Source organism: Protopterus annectens, chromosome 9.part0 (genome assembly GCF_019279795.1).
Source record: "Protopterus annectens isolate FY-2018-M chromosome 9.part0, PAN1.0, whole genome shotgun sequence".
Lineage (NCBI taxonomy): Eukaryota > Metazoa > Chordata > Ceratodontiformes > Protopteridae > Protopterus > Protopterus annectens.
Genome location: NC_056743.1, coordinates 1,462,366,853 through 1,462,391,332, shown reverse-complemented (window position 1 = coordinate 1,462,391,332; position 24,480 = coordinate 1,462,366,853). Strand labels below are relative to the sequence as shown.

The following is a 24,480-nucleotide window of genomic DNA, read 5'->3' as shown; positions in this document are numbered from 1 at the left end:
GGGACTGTGTAATAAAAGCTATAGTTTTCCCAATAATAGCAGCTGTGAGAGCTACACTACAAGTAAAGCCATGCTTTTGCACTGTGCTTGTGGAGAAACTTTTCAGTGGAAGGTAAGAGCAAATCAATTAATACTCAAGGAAATAAGCCCAGACTGCTTTAGTAACATAAAGCAAAGACTGAGTTTAGTAGAAGAGAAAGCAATAATGCTGGGAAAAGGTAAAGAGAAAAACAAGGACCACAGAAGCTAAGACAAGTAGACAGCATTACGAAGACATGATTGTGAATATGCAAGAACTTAAAGTAATTCTTAACAGATGATAAATCATTGAAGTCACAAAGAATGAGACTTGTCTTTTATGAATCCCCCAAATGTCTTTTAACACAAGGTGTACACAAAGGTAACTTTTATGAATTCAAGAACAGCCCTACCACAATGCTTTTGCCATTTATTCACTCACAAAGATACACAAAGTGCACACATCATGTACACTTTGTGATAACCCTTATGTTATGTAACGCTCCTAAATAACAGTAGCATATTTCAGGATAAAAGTGTTAGCATAAACTTTGGTTTAACCCACGTTTTTTATAAAAACTTTAACACAGCATACCTAATTTTGAATCATAACATTCTCCACTTTTACAAATCAGAATTTCAATTTACAGAGTAGGATATTCAATACATTTTAACGTTTCTGCTCCAATATATCGTTTCATGGCATATTAACCTCCCTGTGACATATTACAAATTAGCCAATGTCTGTTGACATATATGAATCATACAAGGATTACCAACTCCCAGTCTATTTTATTATACATCTGTGTCATACCTGTTCTTCTTGGCTTTTCATAGTAATGAGGTTTGCCCCAAGTTTATTACAAGATTCTCTGGAAAAGTTCCAAATTTTTGCATCTTGTGACACTTGATAGCATTTGCCTCCAAATCTTTTCCAGCATGGTTCACAGAGATCATCTGCAAAATACATCAGAAAAACATTGCACAGATATTGCTTAAAACAGGAATTTAAATACAGTATCAACCATAATCTTATTTTCAGCACAGATGTAAATACTATATATTTCAAATACACAGATTTCCCAGCAGGATATCAATGTTATGCTAAATGGCAAGTGATCTATTGAGCATGTATGTAAACTGCACTGATTTCCAGATCTGGGACTATGGGTCAATAAACTTGAAGACAATAAAATGTCTAGCATGCCTTATTAATCCATATTTAACCTTCCTCATTTAACCTCAGCCCATCAATTCATGCTTTCAAGACTACGTGGACATTCACAAGTTCCATCATTGAATCAAAGGCATCAAACTTCGTAGTGGTCATTAGGCATTGAGCTAGAGCATATTCACAAAATGACAAATTCCAAAAGAACCAAGGTAGCATAACAGAATGCCAAAATAATCCTCAAAACCTACCCTAATTCTGATTTACCAGCCTGCCCCTGGATATGACATTATTCCTGGGGGAGTACTCCCTACACATTACCTCTCAATAATGAGGTATACAATGCAATGGAGTACTGCTACTCCAGGAGTGGGTGATCAGATTCTGACATATTCTGTGGTAAACATCTTCATTACAGTTTCCTTGCTGTAGTCTTATCTTTGCCAATGCCTTTGTGAACTAGCTATGGCCACACAGGCATCTGGGTATACAGCTGCACATTTATGATATCAGTTTTGCAAGCAGGCTCAATTCCAAAACAGAGACTGTGTAGCGAAGGAACTCCATCATCCTTTAATGTTAGTCTAATATTAAATCCCAAATTTGTTCCAGTATGACATCACACAAATATGCAGAGTATTCCTTACATTAGCTGATGCTATTCCAGTGCTGCAAATGTTAGGGACACTATATAAAACAAGAATAGGTTATAAGATTTATTAACATTCAGTGTAAATCAACCTCATTATATTTTACTGCTGTAACTTGAGGACTGCTGAGCCCACTTTACACTTGCTGAATACACCTAATACCATCATGAAGACCAACTTTAACATTATGATGGCCATGGTCAGGTAAGACTTGGTCATTTATACATTAGTTAATCAAAAAATATTGATGATGGTGGACATTTTTGGGGATATGCTGCAAAAGTAGTTTTTATTTTCTTAAATTAGTTTTTCTATGTCATTCTTTGTGACTGAAAGATAATACTGAAATAGCCCTTCCATGCATCTGTCTAGACCTTTGTGGTCTCAAACTGAAGGCATACCAATCCTGAGTACAACATATCCTGTATGTTGGTACTGATAATGGCCTCTTCACCCTGTGATACCTTCAGTGCCAGTACTGACATAGAGGTAGAGAACCACCTACTACAGTAAGGCCCATTCACTTTAGTGGTCCATACCATTTAGATATTTTACACTGGTGTTCAAGGTCCTGTGGCATAGCATGCTTGATATTAACTTAAAATCATATGTAGTCTCTACTTTATTGACTATTTATAGGTTCATAGATATTTACTAGGTTAACTACCACAAGGGCCTTTTTAAGCCTAGCTGTGCATCCAAAATCTGACAAATTATGATACCCTTGATAAGTGTAAGCATGGGCCTGGGAGATGAACCATTTGCAGGTTACCTGCTTGCATCAGAGACATAGGTGCCAAACCAGGTATGAATTTCTAGTTTCCCATCCAATTGTCCAAGTTGCACTTGAATTGGATTAGGGAGGAACTCTGCTTCACATATCTGGGGAGCCTGTTACATAGATGTGGTAGTCTCTGGGTTACATATCTATCTCGCCAGTAGGTCCTATTTATATCACAGGCAAGATTAAAGTGTTTAGAATGGGTAATTCTGGTACTGTTTATTTTGTGGGTATGCAGGAGGTCCATCAGAGTGGGGTCTGACAATGCCCTGTATGCCAGGCATAGATCTCCCCTCCAAAGCCTGTAGGAGACAGACTACAGGGATAGGGCCTTGAGACGGTCTCCATAGGACATAATTCTTATGCCCTGTATTCTTTTAGGAAGGAACCTCTGGACATTCCATTTGGATATTCCTTGTTGGGTACATACCAAATGGGGCATTGTGCTGAAAGATAGGTTTGATGAATGCCATATACAGTGGAACAAGGACCTTCCTTGGACTTGGATGCCATACCTTTGTTTTTAATTTGCTCAACATAGAATGATTTGCTCACCACTGTAGACATGTGATGATAAAAGGCTAGCTTACTATCTGTGTGTCCCTACATCCCTGAGTACTGGGTCAACTGTAAGGGGTATGTTGTCAATATGATAATTACCAGGGATAGATGACTTCCCAAAGGATACTATTATGCATTTATTGGCATTTAATTTTAGTCCATGACACGGACACCAGTTGTTTGTCTGCCAGCCCCTCATGGAGAACATTTGTCAGTGTGAGATTCAATGATGGCTCCAAATTTGTGATCATTTGCAAATTTAGTCAGCCAGAGACCACTGACATTACCCTTAACTTCTGAGAAGTAAATGTCAAAAAGAAGCAATCCAAGGATTGATCCCTGAGGGACACCACTTGTGACTGGCCTCTTTGTAGAGGTGGACTGCCCAATTCTAACTTCCTGGGTCCTGTGTGTGAGCCAGTTACCTCCTGAGTTTGTCAACCATGCCCGAGTGGAGAATTGTGTCAAATGCCTTGGCCAGGTCAAGGGAGGCAGTGTGAATGATTTTGCCCTCATTCATTGCTTTGATGACCTTCTCAAAGATCCACCAGGTTGAGTAGGCATGATCTGCCTTTTACCAAAACAAACTGGTTGTGTCCAGTGTCTGGAGGTTTACTATATCTCTATTGATCTTCTCCATGATTATTTCCATGGCTTTACATACAAGATTAGTGAGAGTTGTAGGGCTGTAGTTTCCAGGGTCTGTAGATGGCCCACTTTTGTGCAGTGGGATGACTGTTGCCTTTCACCATTCATGAGGCATGAAGCCTGTTTGGCAGCTACAGTTAAATAGTAATTCCAGAAGCGCTGAAAGGTCATGTTTCATGCTGTTTAGACGACATCCTGGTATATTGTCTGGGCCCATTGATGTGGTGTTCTTGAAATTAGAGAGAGCATTAAGGACCTGCTACCTAGTGATAGTAGGGGGTATTAGATGATATTTCCTGAGGGAAGGTTAAGAGGGAGAGAAGAGTAAAGTTGGAGCTGAATTTATCAGCCAGGATGTTTGCTATATCTTCTGGCTCAGTATAGGTGGCTCCATTTACAATGAGCTCTGCATACAATTGTGTATTGCCTTTGAGGTGCGAACATAGCTAAAGAATGCTTTACCTGTCTCACCTCCAGCATTTGCAGATTCCAAGAGAACTTGAGCATGGAAGGCCACTCTGTACTGAGCAGTTACCCCATACCTTAGTCTAAACCAATGGTCTTGCCAGTCATCCTTAAGTATATCTAAAAGTGGACTGGCAGAGCCCTGTGCACAATTCCAAAAGGTGAATCAGGCTTGAAGTGCCAAATAGGGTTGACAACTTTTCAGATGCTAAAGTGGGATATTTTGTTTCAAAACATGTCATTTTCCAGGACAAAAAGCATGTCCCAACCACACTTAGGACTTGACTTCACTTTGTTGTCAAAACAGAAGCTCACTTTTATAGAATTTGAGCATTTTTTTTGTTTGATATCATTTTTAAGATGCTTCAGATACAAAATATTTTTTATTAAATAATGGAGGAAACTTAGGGAATATTTTTGTCCTAAAATCTAAGGATATTTGCTATTTTCATGTTTTTATCCCAGAGTGCAACAGGTCAAATAGGGACAGGTGGTAACCCTAGTGCCAAAATAATTTAGCATTATGTACTACCCAAAAGTAAAGTCAATAGGCAGTTTTGGTGAAGCAATGGCTCCACCTTTATAAAAGATATGTTACTGTAGATAGTACATGGAGGGAAGCAAGTTCCACATCCAGTTGGTGCTGTTCCTCTCTGGGTTGGGGGGGGGGGCACAGTTGAGGGGGTGTCCAAGGGATGTTCACATATACTGTTAGGTCATTTGCATATTATCCTTAAATTTTCAGTTGAGATGACTTTCATTTACACAAATGTTAAAAAACAGAAGGAATTTCCTGGTGGACTAGTAGGCCTGTGTGCCTGTCATGGTTCATGGATGGGGAGAATGCATGCATAATGGCCATGCTTCCTGTTATGAATGTCTTCTATTTTTTGCATTGTTGTGTAAGAAGGGTTCATGCCCATGTTGTTCTACCTGTATGGTGGCTTTGGCACTATAGGCAGGCTCCTTACCTGTATTACCAAAGCTGATAAATACTTTCAGCTGTGGCTCTAGACAACGTCTTCCAGACTTGATGGACCACTAGAGTCATCTATTGGGATTGTATTTAAAGAATGAATAATGGGATTCATTACCATAGATTGCTTTAAAATCTCATTAACTACTCCTGTCCTACCAGGCTCCATACAGTTAGTAGCTCAACATTGTGAGGTACATATTTAAGAGTGCCATCCAAGATGTCACAATGGGGGGACAGGGAAAATCTACAATTTTGGGGTTGAAAAGCAAGATAGTGGAGTGTCTCCACTGCATGACCCCAAACCTGTTGCTATCCATACCTATGCACATATCGTTGGATGAATTTTAAAGTATTTTAGTTCAGACCATAACATGTCTATTTCTGAGAAAATTTCTTCAGAATTCCTCAAGCCACTTAAGTGAATAAGGAGTCCTGGAACAATACACCAAATTCTTCAATCTAAGTAAGGCTCTCAACAGCAAAGAGCTTAATTTTTTAATGCCATTATAAAAGTTCTAAGTAATTGTATGCCTCATTCAGATGAATAAGCTTTAATGACATATGTCATGCTGTACCTGTATGTTCATAAGGTCATAGGTTCCATAGGTCATTATGATGTCAGTATCATACTGCAAGCAATACATGTTAGAAAGGCCAGTATCCTGCACTGACAGTATTGACAAACAGTCGACACTGTAATACAGATTGTGTATAGGATGGGGTGGGGGTGACGGACACTTCACATGCACAGCAGTGTTTCTGAGTTGGCCACATTTTGCAGTGGGTATGACTTGTATCTCCTTTAGCTACAAATTCAGACTGAGTTTTAGAATCACAATAGCATGCCATTATTGAATTTGTCAGTATCAATGCATGCATAACAGATTTTTTTGTCATGAATGCAGCATTGTGCCTACACGTGGTCTGTGTGCCAGCAAGTTTTATCCTCAGCTCTTCCTATATGTCAGGACAGTTCTTGCATACAGAGGTGTTCCATCTGTATGTTAGTACTTGCTCTGAAGGTACAGTAAATACCTACAGTACCAGCTCTAACATACAGGTGAAGCCATAGATTTGGGGTCTATATTAGTTCATGGAAAGACATCTCCATCAAACACCTCTCCATTGGCACCGAACAGTCGAAATTCACTTCTGCAATTTGCAGAATTTTACCCAAGGCAGTGAAACAATTGTCCTCATAACACAATGAAACACAACACACTAAATCAATCCCACCCAAGTGAGGGGGCTCCCCTTCCCAGACCCCAACTATATATATCAAATCCAAGATTGTACCAAAGTGGGGAAAAAGGGCAAAGTTGTGGGGCTGGCTGACTACTTCCTTACCCTGGCAAAAACTCCATGAATCGCAGAAGTGAATTTTGACAATTTGGTGTTGATGGAGAGGTGTGCAATGGAGATTTCTTTTGACACACTATTATACACCTTAGATTTGAGCATGTTTTGAGATCATTATAGCTGAGAGATCTACTCATGCAGAGTAGGACTATATCACACAAAAGGCAATGGGTTTCTGAATCCCATTATTTACATATAGTATAGTGGTCCTTGCAGAGATAGGACTCTGTTGTATCATATAGATTCCTCATTGCAGACCCTGTCACCCCCCCCTCCCACAGTATAATACTATAACAGGACTAGACCAGAAAACTATGCTTGGAGTAGGACTACAGCATGGCAGAGTCTCTTTGCAATGCAACCCAGGTCCTCTAAGTGACAATAAGGAAGATTTGTAATTCAAAGTGGCAAATGTATCAGTGAGAGTAAAATACAAAATGTAACCATGCTAATGTATAATATACTGAACTGAAAATAGGCCTGTAAGGATCAAGTATGGAGGCAATCAAATGGATATGGCCATCATTCCTTCTGTTATACCCAGTACTCCTTATGTAGTTAGTCATTCCTTGGAATTGTCCTTTTTGAGTAAAAGAGTGGAATCAAAGGAGGGAACAAGTCATTCACTGCATATGAAAATAAAGTTTACTATAATCCACAACACCTTCTGTCATATTTTAAAATAGGCCAGTTATTTTACATTAAGAGGGTTCGTGGTCTGCACTCTTGTGGGAGGAGAGGCTGGACTCTGCCCTTCTGAGCTGGGAATTTCTGGTTAAAGGCTTATAGTGCATGCATATCTGAACTGCTTCTTACTGAAGTTAGTGCGCCTTGTTTGCTGTGGCATAGACTGGATTCGGGCCTGCTGGATCTAGCTTTGTTTGTGTAACTTGAGCACTAATCCAGGCATTCTCTAAAGTATTCAATTGTATTTATTACTGCTTGGTAGTAACTTGATTAAAGTGTAGCTATCATTCTAAGTCTTTTGGATTAAGCACTTGGGCTTCAGACCAGTTGTTTTACATTAGGAAGGTTTGTGGCATGCACTGTGGTGGCAGGACAGGTAGCTTTCATCCTTCTAAGTTGGGAACTGCTGATTGAGAGCCTAATGTCTGTTATTCTTAAAGTGTATTAGTTCTGGTTTAAGCACTTGGGCTTGAGGCCAGTTATTTTACATTAAGAAGGTTCATGGTCTGCACTCTTGTGGGAGAAGAGGCTGGACTCTGCCCTTCTGAGCTGGGAATTTCTGGTTAAAGGTTTATAGTGCCTGAATATTTGAACTGTATCTTACTGAAATTGGTACACCTTGTTTGCTGTAGCATAGACTAGATCCAGGCCTGCTGAATCTAGCTTTGTTTGTATGCTTGTTGTTTGTTTGCTTGTTGTTTCCCTGGAATGCTAATTCCACCTAATACGTGGCTTCTCAGCGCTTCTGTGGATCACTAGTGATATCTGCATTGCTTACTGTACTTATTTCCTTGTTTCACTTGAAAGAAAGTTACTGTTTGTTGTTTTTGCATTTAAGTTACCTGTAACACATTGCACTTAAGTTACCTGGCACTTGCTCACTAAAGCAATTATATAAGTCAGCACTAAAAATTAAAAGCACTACACCCTCACTTCCCACTTGCCTTGTTTTCAATTATAAAGGAATTCCCGATATTATTCTAGCATGTCCAAAGGTCAATTGTCAATCTCCTCTCTGGTCCAGCTGGTGAATCTGGGAATCTTGAGGCAATGTTACAACTGCCTCATGTACACAGGCAACCCTCTCCTCCTCCCAACAAATTCCAACACATGTGAGAGATGCAACCATATAGCCAAACTGGAGGCTAAGCTCTCTCAACTCAGTACTGGCATAACCAGTCAGGAGGAGAAGGAAACCACACTCACTACAATTCCAGTCTCACATAGACCTACCAAACACATAATCACACAAAAACATACTCGGAGGCTCTAAATAAAGATCTGCCTAAGCAGCAGAGACCTCCAAAGCAGACACCTAAGCAACCACTACCCGAAAACAAAACACGTGCAACACATATCTCACAAAGCCAGTGTGCCGAACAGTCACAGCCCTTAAGACTAAACAACACACCTGATACACTTGTAATAGGTGACTTTATCGTCAGGCACACTGACGTCCCACTCACCAGGCTGAACAAGGAGAGGGTCATGGTGAGCAGCCTGTCGGGCGCTAGGATCCACCACATAACACAAGCACTCAGGTCACTCCAAGGCAAGTACAAATATGACTCAGTCATTGTCCATGCTGGTGTGAATGACCTGAGATGTACCTCCCTGGACTACATGAAAAGAGACATAGAGGAGCTCTCTGAGCATGTAGCCCAGGCTGCTATGACCCTGACCTTGAGTAGCATCTTACCCTCACCAAGAATGATCGACAATATGAAGACAAGATGATCAATTTCAACAACTGGCTTAAGTACTGGTGTCATTCAAAGGGGATCAATGCCTGTCAGCTTGGGATGATATGCTCGACAAGCCACGATGCTTCGCTAGGGACAGCTTGCACCTGTCACCCCTGGGCTTTCGGATATTGGCAAAGGCTCTTGCTACCCCATAGTGCCTTTTTTAGGCAAGGCTCAAAGACAAACCCACCTCCATAGGTATCACAAGGGATAAGAAACTAAGAGTAATGCTACTCAATGCCAGAAGTCTAAACCTCAAGATGCACTCAAAACTCTCCTTAGCATGGAGAACATTGATATCTGTGCAGTAACAGAAACCTGGTTCAGGGCCGAGAGCACCCCAGCACTACCAGGTTATACCTCATACCATGCTTTTCGGCCCCAAAACTTGGACCGAACCACAAAAGGAGGGGGAGTATCGATATTCATCAAAGATACCCACACCTCCAGGTTGGTGGCAAAGCACGAAGCATCAGAGTCTATCCATGTGCAACTAACAGTGGGTAAAACTGCCTTCCAGTTTATAGCCTGCTACAGTCCACCCTCCCAATCCCAGGAACCCCACTCGGCCTTCCTGAGAACACTGGAAAATATGAAGGTCTCTCCAAACACCATTATATTGGGCGACTTCAACTACCCAAACATAGACTGGGAGCATTACTCTAGCTCAAACACCCTAGCCCAAAGGTTCCTAGAATTTATAAACTCAAATGCTATGGAACAACTTGTTACCACTCCCACAAGAGGGGAAAACATACTGGACCTGATCATCACCAACATGGGGACTCTATGCTCCAGACCAGAAGTGTACCCCTCACTGGTAAGATCAGACCATAAACTAATCTCACTGAATATTCACATCCCGACCCCACCCCCTGCCCAGAAAATCACAGTGAAAAACTTCTTTAAAGCAAATTTCACACTCCTCAAAACCGAGGTGGAATCCTTCAAAGCCCCCGGGCCTGTGGAAAATACGGCCCAGACAGCAGAATCCTTTATAAATGCATTCTATGATCACCTTCAGGAATGCATGGATCATGCGATCCCAAATAAAACCAAGACCCAAGCCTCCAAAGGCAGACGTCCTGTTTGGTGGACCCCAGCCATAAACAAACTATACAATAGAAGGAGGAAGCTACTAAATGATAGAGCAAAATCACAAAAAGGTAAGGCATCACTGATCAGTATTAGCAAAAAACTACGGGCACTCATAAAATTGTCTAAGGCCAGCTTGAGAGAAAAATTACTGGGACACTAAAGATAATCACAAGGCTTTCTTTAGTTATGTTAGGAACTGGGTGGTAATTCCCAAATATGCTCAGAATTAGTCCAAAATGACAAAAAATACACCGAACCCACAGACATTGCCAACATCCTACCTGACAGGTTTAGTGCAAACTCCCCACCAAAGTGCAAATATCTATCCCAGCAGAGTGCTGCCCCCCTGACATCTCAGATGCTCAGGTAAGAGCCGCCCTCTCCAAAGCAAAAAACACAGCATCAATGGGACCAGACAGTGTCCCGGGCTGCGTCCTACATGAACTCCAAGAAGAGCTAAACCCAAACATAAAACTACTGTTCAATCTCAGCCTTACTACAGGATATGTGCCCAAAGAGTGGCGTACAGCAACAGTGGTCCCTCTCCATAAAGGTGGTGCCTCAACGGATCCTGGAAACTATTGCCCCATAAGCCTGACTAGCTTGGTCTGCAAAGCTATGGAAAGGATCATCATGGACCTCATAAATAAAGATATTGGGGACCTACAGACACTGGATCCTACCCAGTTTGGCTTTGTTAAGGGCAGATCCTGCCTCTTAAACCTGGTTGATTTCTTTGAAACAGTCACCAAGTCGATTGACGAGGGGAAGGTGGTCCACACAGCCTACCTGGACCTCACAAAAGCCTTCGATACAATACCCCACTCGGGCATTACAGATAAGCTCACCAGCTTAAATATAAACCCCTATGTCACTAGATGGATTGCAAACTGGCTCAAGGACAGAACCCACATGGTTAGAATTGCTGGAGCCATGTCAGACTCCAAACCAATTTCAAGTGGTGTCCCACAAGGCTCAGTCCTGGGACCTCTCTTTTTCGGTATATATTTCTCGGAGATACAGGCCAACACGGAAGGGCTGTGGCTGACCAAGTTCGCAGATGACTGCAAACTGGGCGCCATAATCGACTCTCCAGCCGACACAAGCATCCTCCAAAAGGGCCTCATAGAAACAGACAACTGGTGCCAGAGCCATGGCCTCAAGCTAAATGCCAAAAAGTGTATAGTCATCCCCTTTGGCAAAAAACAAAGTGCCCACAAATTACCACATAGGTGGTAATCCATTAAGTACAGAAGAAGTAATTAGGGACCTGGGGACCAAGTTGATAGCAATCTCTCATTTGACAACCACGTGGCCAAAGTGGTTAGAAAAACATTTTTTATAGCCCACCTAATCATGAAGGGATTCACATCTAGATCAGGGGAGGTCATCGTGCCTCTTTACTCATCCCTCATCAGGTCCATAGTTGAGTACAATGACCCTTTTGGGATGTACCTTACCAGACACCTGCAGCAACTGGAAAGACCCCAAAAGTACCTCACCAAGAGGATCAAAGGGCTCAAACAGATGCCATATGCTGCCCGGTTAAAGAAACTCCAGCTCTACTCAGTGGCATACCGCCTGTTCAGAGGCAATCTGTGCCTGACGTATAAAGCCATGTCCAATCCGGAATTAATGGACATGCTGCACCTCAGAAAATCCAAATCCCATCGAGCTACGAGCTCGAGAGACGTGAACCTCAGCACTGAAATAAATAGGACATGCTGGAGGGACAGATTCATAACCCAGAGGCTCCCTTCACTCTGGAATAAAATCCCAGTCCAGGTTAGGCAGAGTCCCTCATTGACTCTCTTCAAGAGGAATCTTGATGAGTGGATGGGAGATCGTAGGTTTACCCCGGGTATCACTTCTGTGTCACTGTTGGACAGAGGCACAGTATACTAACCTCGGAAAAGGGCATAGCAAAATAAATTTAAAATGGGTGGCAAAAGCCAAACACATTCTGGCTAGGCTTATAAATGCCCTAGGGCAGATAGCCTAGTATGAACCTATGAACCTATGAACCTATGACCCTATGAACAAGAGAAACAGAAACACCTAAAGACTGGTTACACTGTAGACAAGATGGGTTCAAATCTTTTTTTTAGATAATTTTAGTCTTAATGCTTTTTCAAGGGTTCATAGGTTCATAGGTTGGTACTAGACTATCGGCCCTAGGGCCTGTACAAGCCTAGCCATAACAATTCCCTGGCTATTTCTTCTCTTTTTTTTAGTTAAGGGACTTACAATCTACATATTTCTCATACAAGTATCCAGACTTCCATTTTAAATCACAAAAGACTTTTTTCTGCCCTGACTGAATTCGTATTACAGCTTGAAAAGCAGTGATCATCCAGTACTGTAGGGTTATAGGTTCATTGGATGTTATTAGGCTAGCAGCCCTAGAGCCTTACAAGCCTGGCCATGTTAATCCCAAGTGTCCCCATTTGTTCTTTTTTGGTAGCTCACAGAACAAATTTATGAAGAGAGGAGGTCTGTGATCAATACGGACTACCCCTGTCCATGAGGGTCATGAATGCCACCCCACAGGTGAATTTGTGATCTCCTGTACAATTATCTAGGCTGCTTTTGAATAGGGTCAGAGAGGAGCACTGTTTTATGTGAATAGGAATTCAATTCCAGAGAAGCGTCAGTCTCTCCAGTGCACTCTGTTAATCTCACAAGCTAGGTTGATATCTCTAGAGTGAGTGATTCTTGTGCAATTTGACTTGAGGATGTGCAGCATTTTCATTAGGGCAGGGTTGGACATTGCCCTATAGGGTAGGGTTGAACATTGCTCTATAGGCCAGGCAGAAGTCATTTCTCAGCAGCCTATAAGATACAGAACAAAGTGATGGCACTTTCAACCTGTCCACGTAGATCAAGGTTTGGAGTTCCTGTATTTTCTTAGTGAAAAAGCTCTGTGGTCACTCTAGCTGTCACAGATGTCTGGTGAGGTACATGCAAAAGGGTGCATTATATTTTGTTAGTGGTCTGATGAAGGTCTAGTACAGTGGAGTTGTAACATCCCTTGACCTGGATGGTATGCCCTTGCTTATGAGGTGCGCTACATAGAAGGCTTTCCTTACCACTGTGGAAACATGGTGGCCAACATTCATATTGCTATAAATCTGTGTTCTCAAGTCTCACACCATTGGGTTGGAACTCCAGGGGTGCTGTCAATATTATAATTTGTAAGGAATCTGGTTTTGACAAAGGGAATAATAATGCATTTTTTTTTTTGCATTTAGTTTTAGACCATGGCTTTGGCACCAATCATTTGTTTGTGTTAGCCCTTCTTGTAATATGTTGACATTGTTGGGTGACTCAATGATTGTTCCCAGTTTGCAATCATCAGCAAACTTGGTGAGACAAAAGGCCATCTACTTTGGTCTGGACTTCTGAGAAATAGATGCCAAACAGTAAGGGTTTCAGCACAGACCCCCTGTGGTACCTTACTGGTGATAAATCTCCAATTATGACAGAGTGTGTTCTGTTGGTAACAAAAAAACACAAAAGCATGCTTAGGTCCAGTTCCAGACAAAACGGCCACACAATGAAGCCCAAAGGTTGCTCTCTTTATTCAACTCACTAATGCACCAAATGTACAGCGTTTTCATCTTGTAACACCAAAGACTTCTTCAGATGTAAAAATCAAACCTTTAACGGGGGGAGTATTTAAAGAGGATTGCTCACTTTGATTTTTACATTTGAAGAAGTCTTTAGTGTTGCAAGATGAAAATGCTGTACATTAAATCGAATTAGTGAGTTGAATAAAACAACACTGGCTTCATAATAACCTGAACTGGACCTAAGTCTTTTGTGTTGCTTCATGGTTTATTTTTGGCACACTTCTCGATTGTTGGTTCTATTGGTGTTCTGTTGATAAGCCAATTGGCTGCCCATCTATTAACATAAGGGTTAATTCCTATTTGGGATTTTTTTTAACAATGCCAGAGTGGCAAATTGGGTCAAAAGCTTTGGCAAGGTCAAGACAGGCTGTGTGCACTGTCTTAACTTTATCCATGGCTTTGGTGACATTCTCAAAGACGTCTACCAGTTTAAAAACATAATACCAAAACCAAACTAGGGTGGGTCCATAGTTTGGAGGTCACCCAAGTTCTTGTTAAGGTCCATGATAATTCTTTCCATGGCCTTGCAGATGAGGCTGGTTAGACTTAAAGGTCTGTATTTCCCAGGGTCAGTTGATGGTTCCCCTTTGTGCAGGGGGATTGCTGTTGCTGTTCTCCATTCTGCAGCCACATAAACAGTTATCAAGCTACGATTAAAGAGAATGACATGTGGGTCTGCTAGTTCTTGTTTTAGATTGTTTATTAACAACCTGGGATATTTTCTGGTCCCGTTGAGGCCATGTTTATGGCCTTGGTGAGTGCAGAGTTGACCTGTTCTCAAGAGATACTAGGCAGAGGACTGGTACTGGGAATGCTTTGAGATATGGTAGGTGGGGATAGCGGGTGAATTTGTACTGAATATGTCAGCTAACAGGTTGGTGATAGCTTCCAGTAATGTGTGATTTCATCTGCAAACAGTTCATCACATACCTGGGCATTCCCTTTTAGACTTCAGATGTAGTTAAATAAGGCCTTATGATTACCCTTGCTAGAATAAGAATGCCTTATGATTATCCTTGGTTAGGGGTGTGATTTTTAGCTTTGTAATTTGCTTTAGAAGACTTTACAAGATTTCTGATTTTCTTTATGCTTAGGAGGGAACTCTTCCTCTGCAGAGTGATATCCCTCTTGCTTTTGGGCAACACTTTCTTCCGCTTGTTATACAATCTGTTTATACTTTAAGTCCACTGTGGTGGCTTGTTTTTATGGGAAGACCTTGTTTTGATCCTGTCAGGTACAGCAGAGTGCTTAAAAGTGTTTGTACAGGGCATTTGCATACACTTCTGCATAGTGATCATTGGTGTCTGTGATTGTTGGTGGTATGCAGCTTTTATACCATCACTGAAATCTTGCTGTAGTTAAACTTTTGATGTTTTTTATAATTTTTGCTCCTGTGATGGTGTCAGCTCCAGCAATTACTTCCAAACAGACTGATTTGTGGTCAGACCTAACCATGGAGGGCTTCTTGCATGGGGAAGTAAAGTGACCAAGAAAAACACTCTGCTTAAGCCACCAAGCGTTAAGATTTAATATGTCCAAGAAAAACTCAGACATATAATGATACATAGTTCACATTCCTTTAAATTTAGATGTATTTATGTGTTGAATATGGGGATGAGAGGGGGGTGATGTGGATAATTTGCAACTGAAAGAGTATGAATGGATAGTTCGGTTTGCAAGCAGATAAAACACCTGGATTAAATAATAAAAGTGAGCTTAAAACCAATACTGGTTAAAAGGCAGAGGGAGAATGTGTAATATTATAACATTATAATTTGTGTATTTATATATGCACATGTTTTAAATGTTATGTGCTTTTAAATAACAATGGTTTATTTAATGAGATGGATTAATTCATGCTTTTATTGTTATATATGTTTTGTATGGCTGGTTTGTTCCATGTGACTTAAATGTTTCTCCATTTTAAAGGTGATGATTAGACATTGTGATGTATGCTGATGAAGGGTGCTCTTTATATGTGTTGTAGGGGCCATGCATGCCCCCTTTGTACAAGTATTTAAAAGTATTCTAGTTCAGACCATAACATGTCTATTTCTGAGAAAAATCCTCCAGAATTCCTCAAGCAACTTAAGTGAATAAAGTCCTGGAACCATACACCAAATTCTTCAATCCAAGTAAGGCTCTCAACAGCACAGAGCTTAATTTTACAATGCCATTGTAAAAGTTCTAAGTAAATGTATGCCCCATTCAGATGAATAAGCTTTAATGACTTATGTCATGCTGTACCTGTATGTTCATAAGGTCATAGGTTCCATAGGTCATTATGATGTCAGTATCATACTGCAAGCAATACATGTTAGAGAGGCCAGTAGCCTGCACTGACAGTATTGACAAACAATCGACACTGCAATACAGATTGTGTATAGGATGTGGTGGGGGTGACGGACACTTCACATGCACAGCAGTGTTGTTTCTGAGTTGGCCACATTTTGCAGTGGGTATGACTTGTATCTCCTTTATCTACAAATTCAGACTGAGTTTTAGAATCACAATAGCATGCCGTTATTGAATTTGTCAGTATCACGCATGCATAACAGATTTTTTTTGTCATGTATGCAGCATTGCGCCTACATGTGGTCTGTGTGCCAGTATAAGTTTTATGCCCTGCTCTTCCCATGTCTGCATGTGCTCCATACAGAGTGTTCATCTGTATGTTAGTACTTTGCCTGAAGGTACAGTAAAATACCCATGCAGTACCAGCTCTAACATACACAGGTGAAGCCATAGATTTGGAGTCTATATTAAAATATTTGAAAGACATCTCTATCAAACATCTCCATTGACACCAAACAGTCGAAATTCACTTCTGCAATTCGCAGAATTTTACCCATGGCAATGAAACAGTTGTCCTCTTAATACAATGGAACACAACGCACTAAATTAAACCCACTCAAGTGCCCCCCCCCCACCCGCACACACATCAACTATATATATATATCAAATCTGAGATTGTACTATAGTGGGGAAAAGGGCAAAGTTGTGGAGCTGGCTGACTACTTCCTTACCCTGACAAAAACTCAGTGAATCATGGAAGTGAATTTTGATGATTTGGTGTTGATGGAGAGGTGTGCAATGGAGATGTCTTTTGACAAACTATTATACACCCTAGATTTGAGTATGTTTTGAGATCATTATAGCTGAGAGATCTACTCATGCAGCAGGGTAATCATATCACACAAAAGGCAATGGGTTTCTGAATCCCATTATTTACATATAGTATAGTCGTCCTTGCAGAGATAGGACTTTGTTGCATCATATAGATTCCTCAGTGCAGACCCTGCCCCCCAGTATAATACTGTAACAGGACTAGACCAGAAAACTATGCTTGGAGTAGCACTGCAGCATGGTAGAGTCTCTTTGTAATGCAACCCAGTTCTTCTAAGTGACAATATGAAGATGGAAAAAGTTTAACTTTCAGCACCATAAGGGAGATTTGTAATGCAAAGTGGCAAATGTATTAGTGAGAGTAGAATACAAAATGTAACCATGCTAATGTATAATATACTGAACTGAAAATAATCTGTGGGTGACTGGCATGGAGGCACCGGATAAGGCCATCATTCCTTCTGTTATGCCCAGTACTCCTTATGTAGTTAGTCATTGCTTGGAATTGTCCTATCTGAGTAAGAGTGGAATCAAAGGAGGAAACAAGTCATCTACTGCATATGAAAATAAAGTTTACTATAATCCACCTTCTGTCAAATTTTAAAATCACAAGAGAAACAAACACCTAAAGACTGGTTATACTGTAGACAAGATGGCTTCAAACCTGTTTTAGATTTTAACATTTTTTTTTTAGTTAAGGGACTTACAATCTATATATTTGTCATAAAGTATTCAGACATCCATTTTAAATCATAAAAGGCGTTTTTCTGCCCTGACTGAATGCACATTGCAGTTTGAAAAACAGTGATCATCCAGTACTGCAGGGTTATATGTTCATAGGAGGTTACTAGGCTAGCAGCGCTAAAGCATTACATGCCTGGCCATGTTAATCCCAAGTGTCCCCATTTGTTCTTTTTGGGTAGCTCACAGAACAAATTTATGAACAGAGGAGGTCTGTGATCAGTACTGACTACCCCTGTCAATAAGGGACATGGGTGCCATCCCACAGGTGAATTTGTGATCTCCTGTACAATTATCTAGGCTGCTTTTGAATAGGGTCAGAGAGGAGCACTGTTTTATGTGAATAGGAATTCAATTCCAGAGAAGCGTCAGTCTCTCCAGTGCACTCTGTTAATCTCACAAGCTAGGTTGAGATCTCTAGAGTGAGTGACTCTTGTGCTATTTGACTTGAGGAAGTGCAGCATTTTCATTAGGACAGGGTTGGATGTTGCCCTATAGGGCAGGGTTGGATGTTGCCCTATAGGCCAGGCAGAAGTCATTTCTCAGCAGCCTATAAAATACAGAATAAAGTGACAGGGCTTTCATCCTGTCCATGTAGGTCAAGGTTTGGAGTTCCTGTATTTTCTTAGTGAGAAACCTCTGTGGTCTCTCTAGCTGCCACAGGTGTCTGGTGAGGTACATGCGAAAGGGTGCATTAGTGGTCTGATGAAGGTCTAGTACAGTGGAGTTGTATCATCCCTTGACCTGGATGGTATGCCCTTGCTTATGAGGTGCGCTACATAGAAGGCTTTCCTTATCACTGTGGAAACATGGTGGCCAACATTCATATTGCTATCAATCTGTGTTCCCAAGTCTCACACCACTGGGTTGGAACTCCGGGGGTGCTGTCAATATTATAATTTGTAGGGAATTTGGTTTTCACAATGGGAATAATAATGCATTTTTTTTTTTTTTGCATTTAGTTTTAGACCATTGCTTTGGCACCAATCACTTGTTTGTGTTAGCCCTTCTTGTAATATATTGACATCGTTGGGGGACACAATGATTGTTCCCAGTTTGCAATCATCAGCAAACTTGGCGAGACAAAAGGCCATCTACTTTGGTCTGCACTTCTGAGAAATAGATGCCAAACAGTAAGGGGTGCAGCACAGACCCCTGTGGTACCCTACTGGTGATGAATTACCAATTATGACAGTGTGTTCTGTTGGTAACAAAAAAACACAAAAGCATGCTTAGGTCCAGTTCCAGACAAAACGGCCACACAATGAAGCCCAAAGGTTGCTCTCTTTATTCAACTCACTAATGCACCAAATGTACAGCGTTTTCATCTTGTAACACCAAAGACTTCTTCAGATGTAAAAATCAAACCTTTAACGGGGGGAGTATTTAAAGAGGATTGCTCACTTTGATTTTTACATTTGAAGAAGTCTTTAGTGTTGCAAGATGAAAATGCTGTACATTTCGTGCGTTAGTGAGTTGAATAAAGAGAGCAACCTTTGGGCTTCATTGTGTGGCCATTTTGTCTGGAACTGGACCTAAGTGTGCTTTTGTGTTTTTTTTTTTTTTTGCTTCATGGTTTATTTTTGGCACACTTCTCCATTGTTGGTTCTATTGGTGTTCTGTTGTTAAACCAATTGGCTGCCAATCTAGTAACATAAGGGTTAATCCCTATTTGGGAGTTTTTTAACAATGTCAGAGTGGCGAATTGTGTCAAAAGCTTTGGCAAGGTCAACACAGACTAAGTGCACTGTCTTACCTTCATCCATGGCTTTGGTGACATTCTCAAAGAAGTCTACCAGTTTAATAAGCATGATCTACCCTTACCAAATACAAACTAGGTTGGGTCCATGGTTTGGAGGTCACCCAAGTCCTTGTTGATAAGGTCCATGATAATTTTTTCCATGGCCTTGTAGATGAGGCTGGTTAGACTTATGGGTCTGTATTTCCCAGGGTCAGTTGATGGCTCCCCTTTGTGCAGGGGGATTGCTGTTGTTGTTCTCCATTCTGCAGCTACATAAACAGTTATCAAGCTATGATTAAAGGCAACACCAAGTGGGTCTGCTAGTTCTTGTTTTAGATTGTTTATTAACAACCTGGGATATTTTCTGGTCCCATTGGGGCCATGTTTATGGCCTTGGTGAGTGCAGAGTTGACCTGTTCTCAAGAGATACTAGGCAGAGGACTGGTACTGGGAATGCTTTGAGATGTGGTAGATGGGGATAGCGGGTGAATTTGTCTTGAATATGTCAGTTAACAGGTTAGTGATAGCTTCCAGTGATGTGTGGTTTCATCTGCAATCAGTTCGTCACATACCTAGGCATTCCCTTTTAGACTACAGATGTAGTTAAAGAATGCCTAATAATTATCCTTGCCAGAATAAGAATGCCGTATGATTATCCTTGGCTAGGGATGTGATTTTTAGCTTTGTAATTTGCTTTAGAAGACTTTACAAGATTTCTGATTTTCTTTAGGCTTAAGAGGGAACTCTTCCTCTGCAGAGTGATATCCAGCTTGCTTTTGGGCAACAGTTTCTTCCTCTTGTTATACAATCTGTTTATACTTTAAGTCTACCATGGTGGCTTGTTTTTATGGGAAGACCTGGTTTTGATCCTGTCAGGTACAGCAGAGTGCTTAAAAGTATTTGTACAGGGCATTTGCATACACTTCTGCATAGTGATCATTGGTGTCTGTGATTGTTGGTATGAAGCTTTTTATACCATCACTGATTATGCTGTAGTTAGCTTTGATGTTTTTTTTTATAATTTTTGCTCCTGTGAGGGTCAGTCCCAGCAGTTACTTCAAAACATTCTGATTTGTGGTCAGACCTAACCATGGAGGGCGTCTTGCATGGGGAAGTACAGTGACCAAGAAAAACACTCTGTAACCACCAAACGTTAAGATTTAATATGTCCAAGAAAAACTCAGACATATAATGATACATAGTTCACATTCCTTTAAATTTAGATGTATTTATGTGTTGAATATGGGGATCAGAGGGGGTGATGTGGATAATTTATTGCAACTGAAAGAGTATGAATGGATAGTTCGGTTGCAAGCAGATAAAATACCTGGATTAAATAATAAAGTGAGCTTAAAACCAATATTGGTGAAAAGGCAAAGGGAGAATGTGTAAATATTATAACGTTATAATTTGTGTATTTTATATGCACATGTTTTAAATGTTATGTGCTTTTAAATATGTTTCATTTTAATGAGATGGATTTCATGTTTTTATTGTTATTGTTTTTGTATGGCTGGTTTGTTCATGTGACCTAAATGTTTCTCCATTTAAAGGTGATGATTAGACATTGTGATGTATGCTGATGAAGGGTGTAGACCTGAAAGCTTATAGCACATATTACATCTTAACATTTGGTGGTTACAGAGTGTTTTTCTTGGTGATTTCTGCTCTCTTATATGTGTTGTGTAGCTGAAGTAAAGTGACCCCCATGTTGGTGAGTAGTATGTCCAGAACATTAGAGCCCATATTGAGGGGTGCAGATTATTTGTTCAGCGTTTCTGTTAAAGTCCAGGAACCTTGGGCTGAGCATGTATTTGCTCATGTATGTCCTGCAGTCTATGGAAGTATAGTTGAAATTTCTCATGATTAAGGTGTTGGGCTGTATGGCAAGGGATTCCAGTAAATCCTATGTATGCAGTGTGCTTATCCTGGTTCATGGTTGGGGATCTATAGCTAGCAATGATGTGTTATGGTAGTCTCCCAATTGTTAATTGTACATGGAGTAGTTTGAGAAAGTCATGCAGTTTGGCCAGTCTCGAAGAGTGTATTTGGATTTAATGAAGATGGATACACCTCCACCTTTGGTTCCCTCATGCTCATTTTGATGTCTGAATGTGTGCAAGGCATTGTAGCCTTGCACGACCAGGGTGCTCTCAGCACCCTTGAACCATATCTCGGTAACTGCACAGATGTCAGCATCCTCTAAGGTGATATTAGGGTTCAACCAAACACCCTAATAAGGGGCGACTTCAACTACCCCACCATTAACTGGGAAAACTACTTGTGTACCAACTCCTTAGCTCAACGCTTTCTGGAATTCATAAACTCCAATGTCCTAGATCAACTTATCCACACCCCCACCAGGGGCAACAATATCCTAGACCTAGTCCTTACTGACATGAGTGACCGGTGTTCCACACCTGAAGTCAACTCCTCATTGGTCCGATCCGACCATAAGCTAATCACCCTAGATATCCACATCATGCCCCCACCCCCCATTAAGGAAACCACAGTAAAGAATTTCTCCAAAACCAACTTCATGCTTCTTAAGACAGAAGTGGTGAACTTCATGACACCCATGCAGATGGACAATACAGTTACAACTGCTGAATCCTACACAAATGCACTCTATAAGCACTTACACGAGTGCATGGATCATGCTATCATAGATTCATAGGTTCATAGGTTGGTACTAGGCTATCAGCCCTAGGGCCTCTACAAGCCTAGCCATAACAATTCCCTGGCTATTTCTTCCCACATTATTTACTTTCCTGGACCCCTGTCTAACAGGGCGACTGACGTGATCCCTGGGGTGAATTTCCTTTCTCCCATCCAATTGTCAAGGTTCCTCTTGAAGAGGTCCAAAGAGGCACTCTGCTTGACATGTATGGGCAATCTATTCCAGAGTCTGGGGAGCCTCTGGGTCAGGAACCTATCCCTCCAGCATGTTTTGTTTATTGTGATGACAAGGTTTAGATCCCTGGAGCGTGTAGCTCTGAGGGTTGGGATTTCTTTAAGTGTAGCATGTCCAACAGCTCTGGGTTTGACATGGCCTTGTATGTTAAGCAGAGATCGCCTCTGAGTAGACGATATGTGACAGAGTATAGCTGGAGTTTTTTAAGGTGGTCAGCGTAGGGCATCTGCTTTAGGCCTGTGATTCTTTTAGTGAGGTATTTCTGAGGCCTTTCCAGTTGTTGCAGATGTCTTGAGAGGTACATACCAAATGGGGTGTTGTATTCTATAATGGGTCTAATGAGGGATGAGTACAGTGGGACAATGACCTCCTTTTTTCTGGATGAAAAGCCCTTCGTGATGAGGTGTGCCACATAGAAGGATTTCCTGACTGTTGTGGCGATGTGGTTATCAAAGGTGAGACCACTGTCCACCTGTGTCCCTAAGTCTCTTATCACACTTTCTGTGTTTAGTGTACTGCCACCTATATGGTAATTCATGGATACATGTTTTTTCCCAAAGGGGATAACAATACATTTCTTGGCATTGAGCTTGAGCCCAAACAAAACCAAGACACTATCCTCCAAAAGAAGGAAGCCAATCTGGTGGTCCCCTGCCATAAACAAACTGTACAACAGAAGGAAGAAACTGTTGCAAAAGAGAGTAAAATCCTATGAGTGGAAGAGCTCCCTGGTCAGCCTCAGTAAGAAGCTGAGATCCATTATAAGATCCTCCAAAGCTAACTACGAAAACAAAATTGCCACTAATTCCAAGGACAACCACAAAACATTCTATAGCTATGTGAAGAATCTCAATGGCAACACCCAGATCTGCTCTGAGTTACAGCACAAAGGCACGAAAATTACAGAACCAACTGATATTGTCAACATCCTGGCAGATAGGTTCAGTGATAACTTTACCCCCTTCTCACCCCCTAAAGGGCCCATATCTATACAGGAAGAATGCAGAGTCCCTGTAATCACAACTCCGCAGGTAAAAGCTGCACTCTCTAAAGCCAAAAACACAGCGTCCATGGGACTGGACAACATCACAGGCTGCATTTTACATGAACTTCAGAATGAACTTGCTCCCCACTTAAGCACCATGTTCAATAATAGCCTTGCATCAGGCTTTGTGCCTATTGAATGGCGCACAGCAACAGTTATCCCACTCCACAAAGCAGGAGCCACTACTGATCCTGGGAACTATCGAACTATTAGCCTGACAAGCCTGGTCTGCAAGGCCATGGAACGTATCATCATGGAACTCATAAACAAAGACATTGGTACCCTCCAAACTCTGGATCCCACCCAGTTCTGGTTTGTGAAAGGCAGATTATGCCTCCTGAGCCTGATCGACTTCTTTGAGGCAGTCATCAAAGCCGTAGATGAGGGTAAGGTGGTTCACACAGCCTATCTTGACCTTGCCAAGGCTTTCGACACCATCCCCCATTCTGGAATTATAGCTAAACTCACTAAACTAGGTATAAATCTCTACGTCACAAGATGGGTTGCCAACTGGCTCACTGACAGAACCCACACTGTAAAAGTTGCAGACTCCAAATCTGACCTCAAAGCAGTGACAAGTGGAGTACCACAAGGTTCCGTCCTGGGACCTCTCCTATTTGATATCTACTTCTTTGAAGTACAGGCTAACACAGAAAGCCTCTGGCTAATGAAGTTCGCAGATGACTGCAAACTAGGAGCCATAGTCAAGTCTCCAAATGATGTGGATATCCTACAGAAGGGCCTCACTGAGACAGATGCCTGGTGTCAGAGCCATGGCCTCAAGCTCAGTGCCAAAAAGTACAGTGTCATCCCCTTTAGTAAAAACTCTGTACCTATGAACTACCACATAGGCAGCAATCTACTTAACACCGAATGTGTGATAAGAGACCTTGGGGCCCAGGTGGACAGTAGTCTCTCCTTTGATAATCACATTGCCACAGTAGTCAGGAAGTCCTTCTACATGGCACACCTCATCATAAAAGGGTTCTCATCCAGGAAAAAAGAGGTCATTGTTCCACTCTACTCATCACTCATTAGACCCATTATAGAGTACAATGCCCCTTTTGGAATGTACCTCACAAGACATCTGCAGCAGCTGTAAAGGCCACAGAAGTACCT

At 41.3% G+C, this 24,480-nt stretch overlaps 1 protein-coding gene across 1 annotated transcript in view; it reads right to left on the bottom strand.

Moving 5' to 3' along the window:
* LOC122810700 (CD209 antigen-like protein A) overlaps positions 1 to 24,480 on the bottom strand; it is a 573,726-nt gene that overhangs the window by 218,511 nt on the left and 330,735 nt on the right. Inside the window, exon 4 of the mRNA XM_044082265.1 lies at positions 833 to 975. Within this exon, the coding sequence (XP_043938200.1) occupies positions 833 to 975 (143 nt within the window). The remainder of the gene's footprint in view (positions 1 to 832; positions 976 to 24,480) is intronic.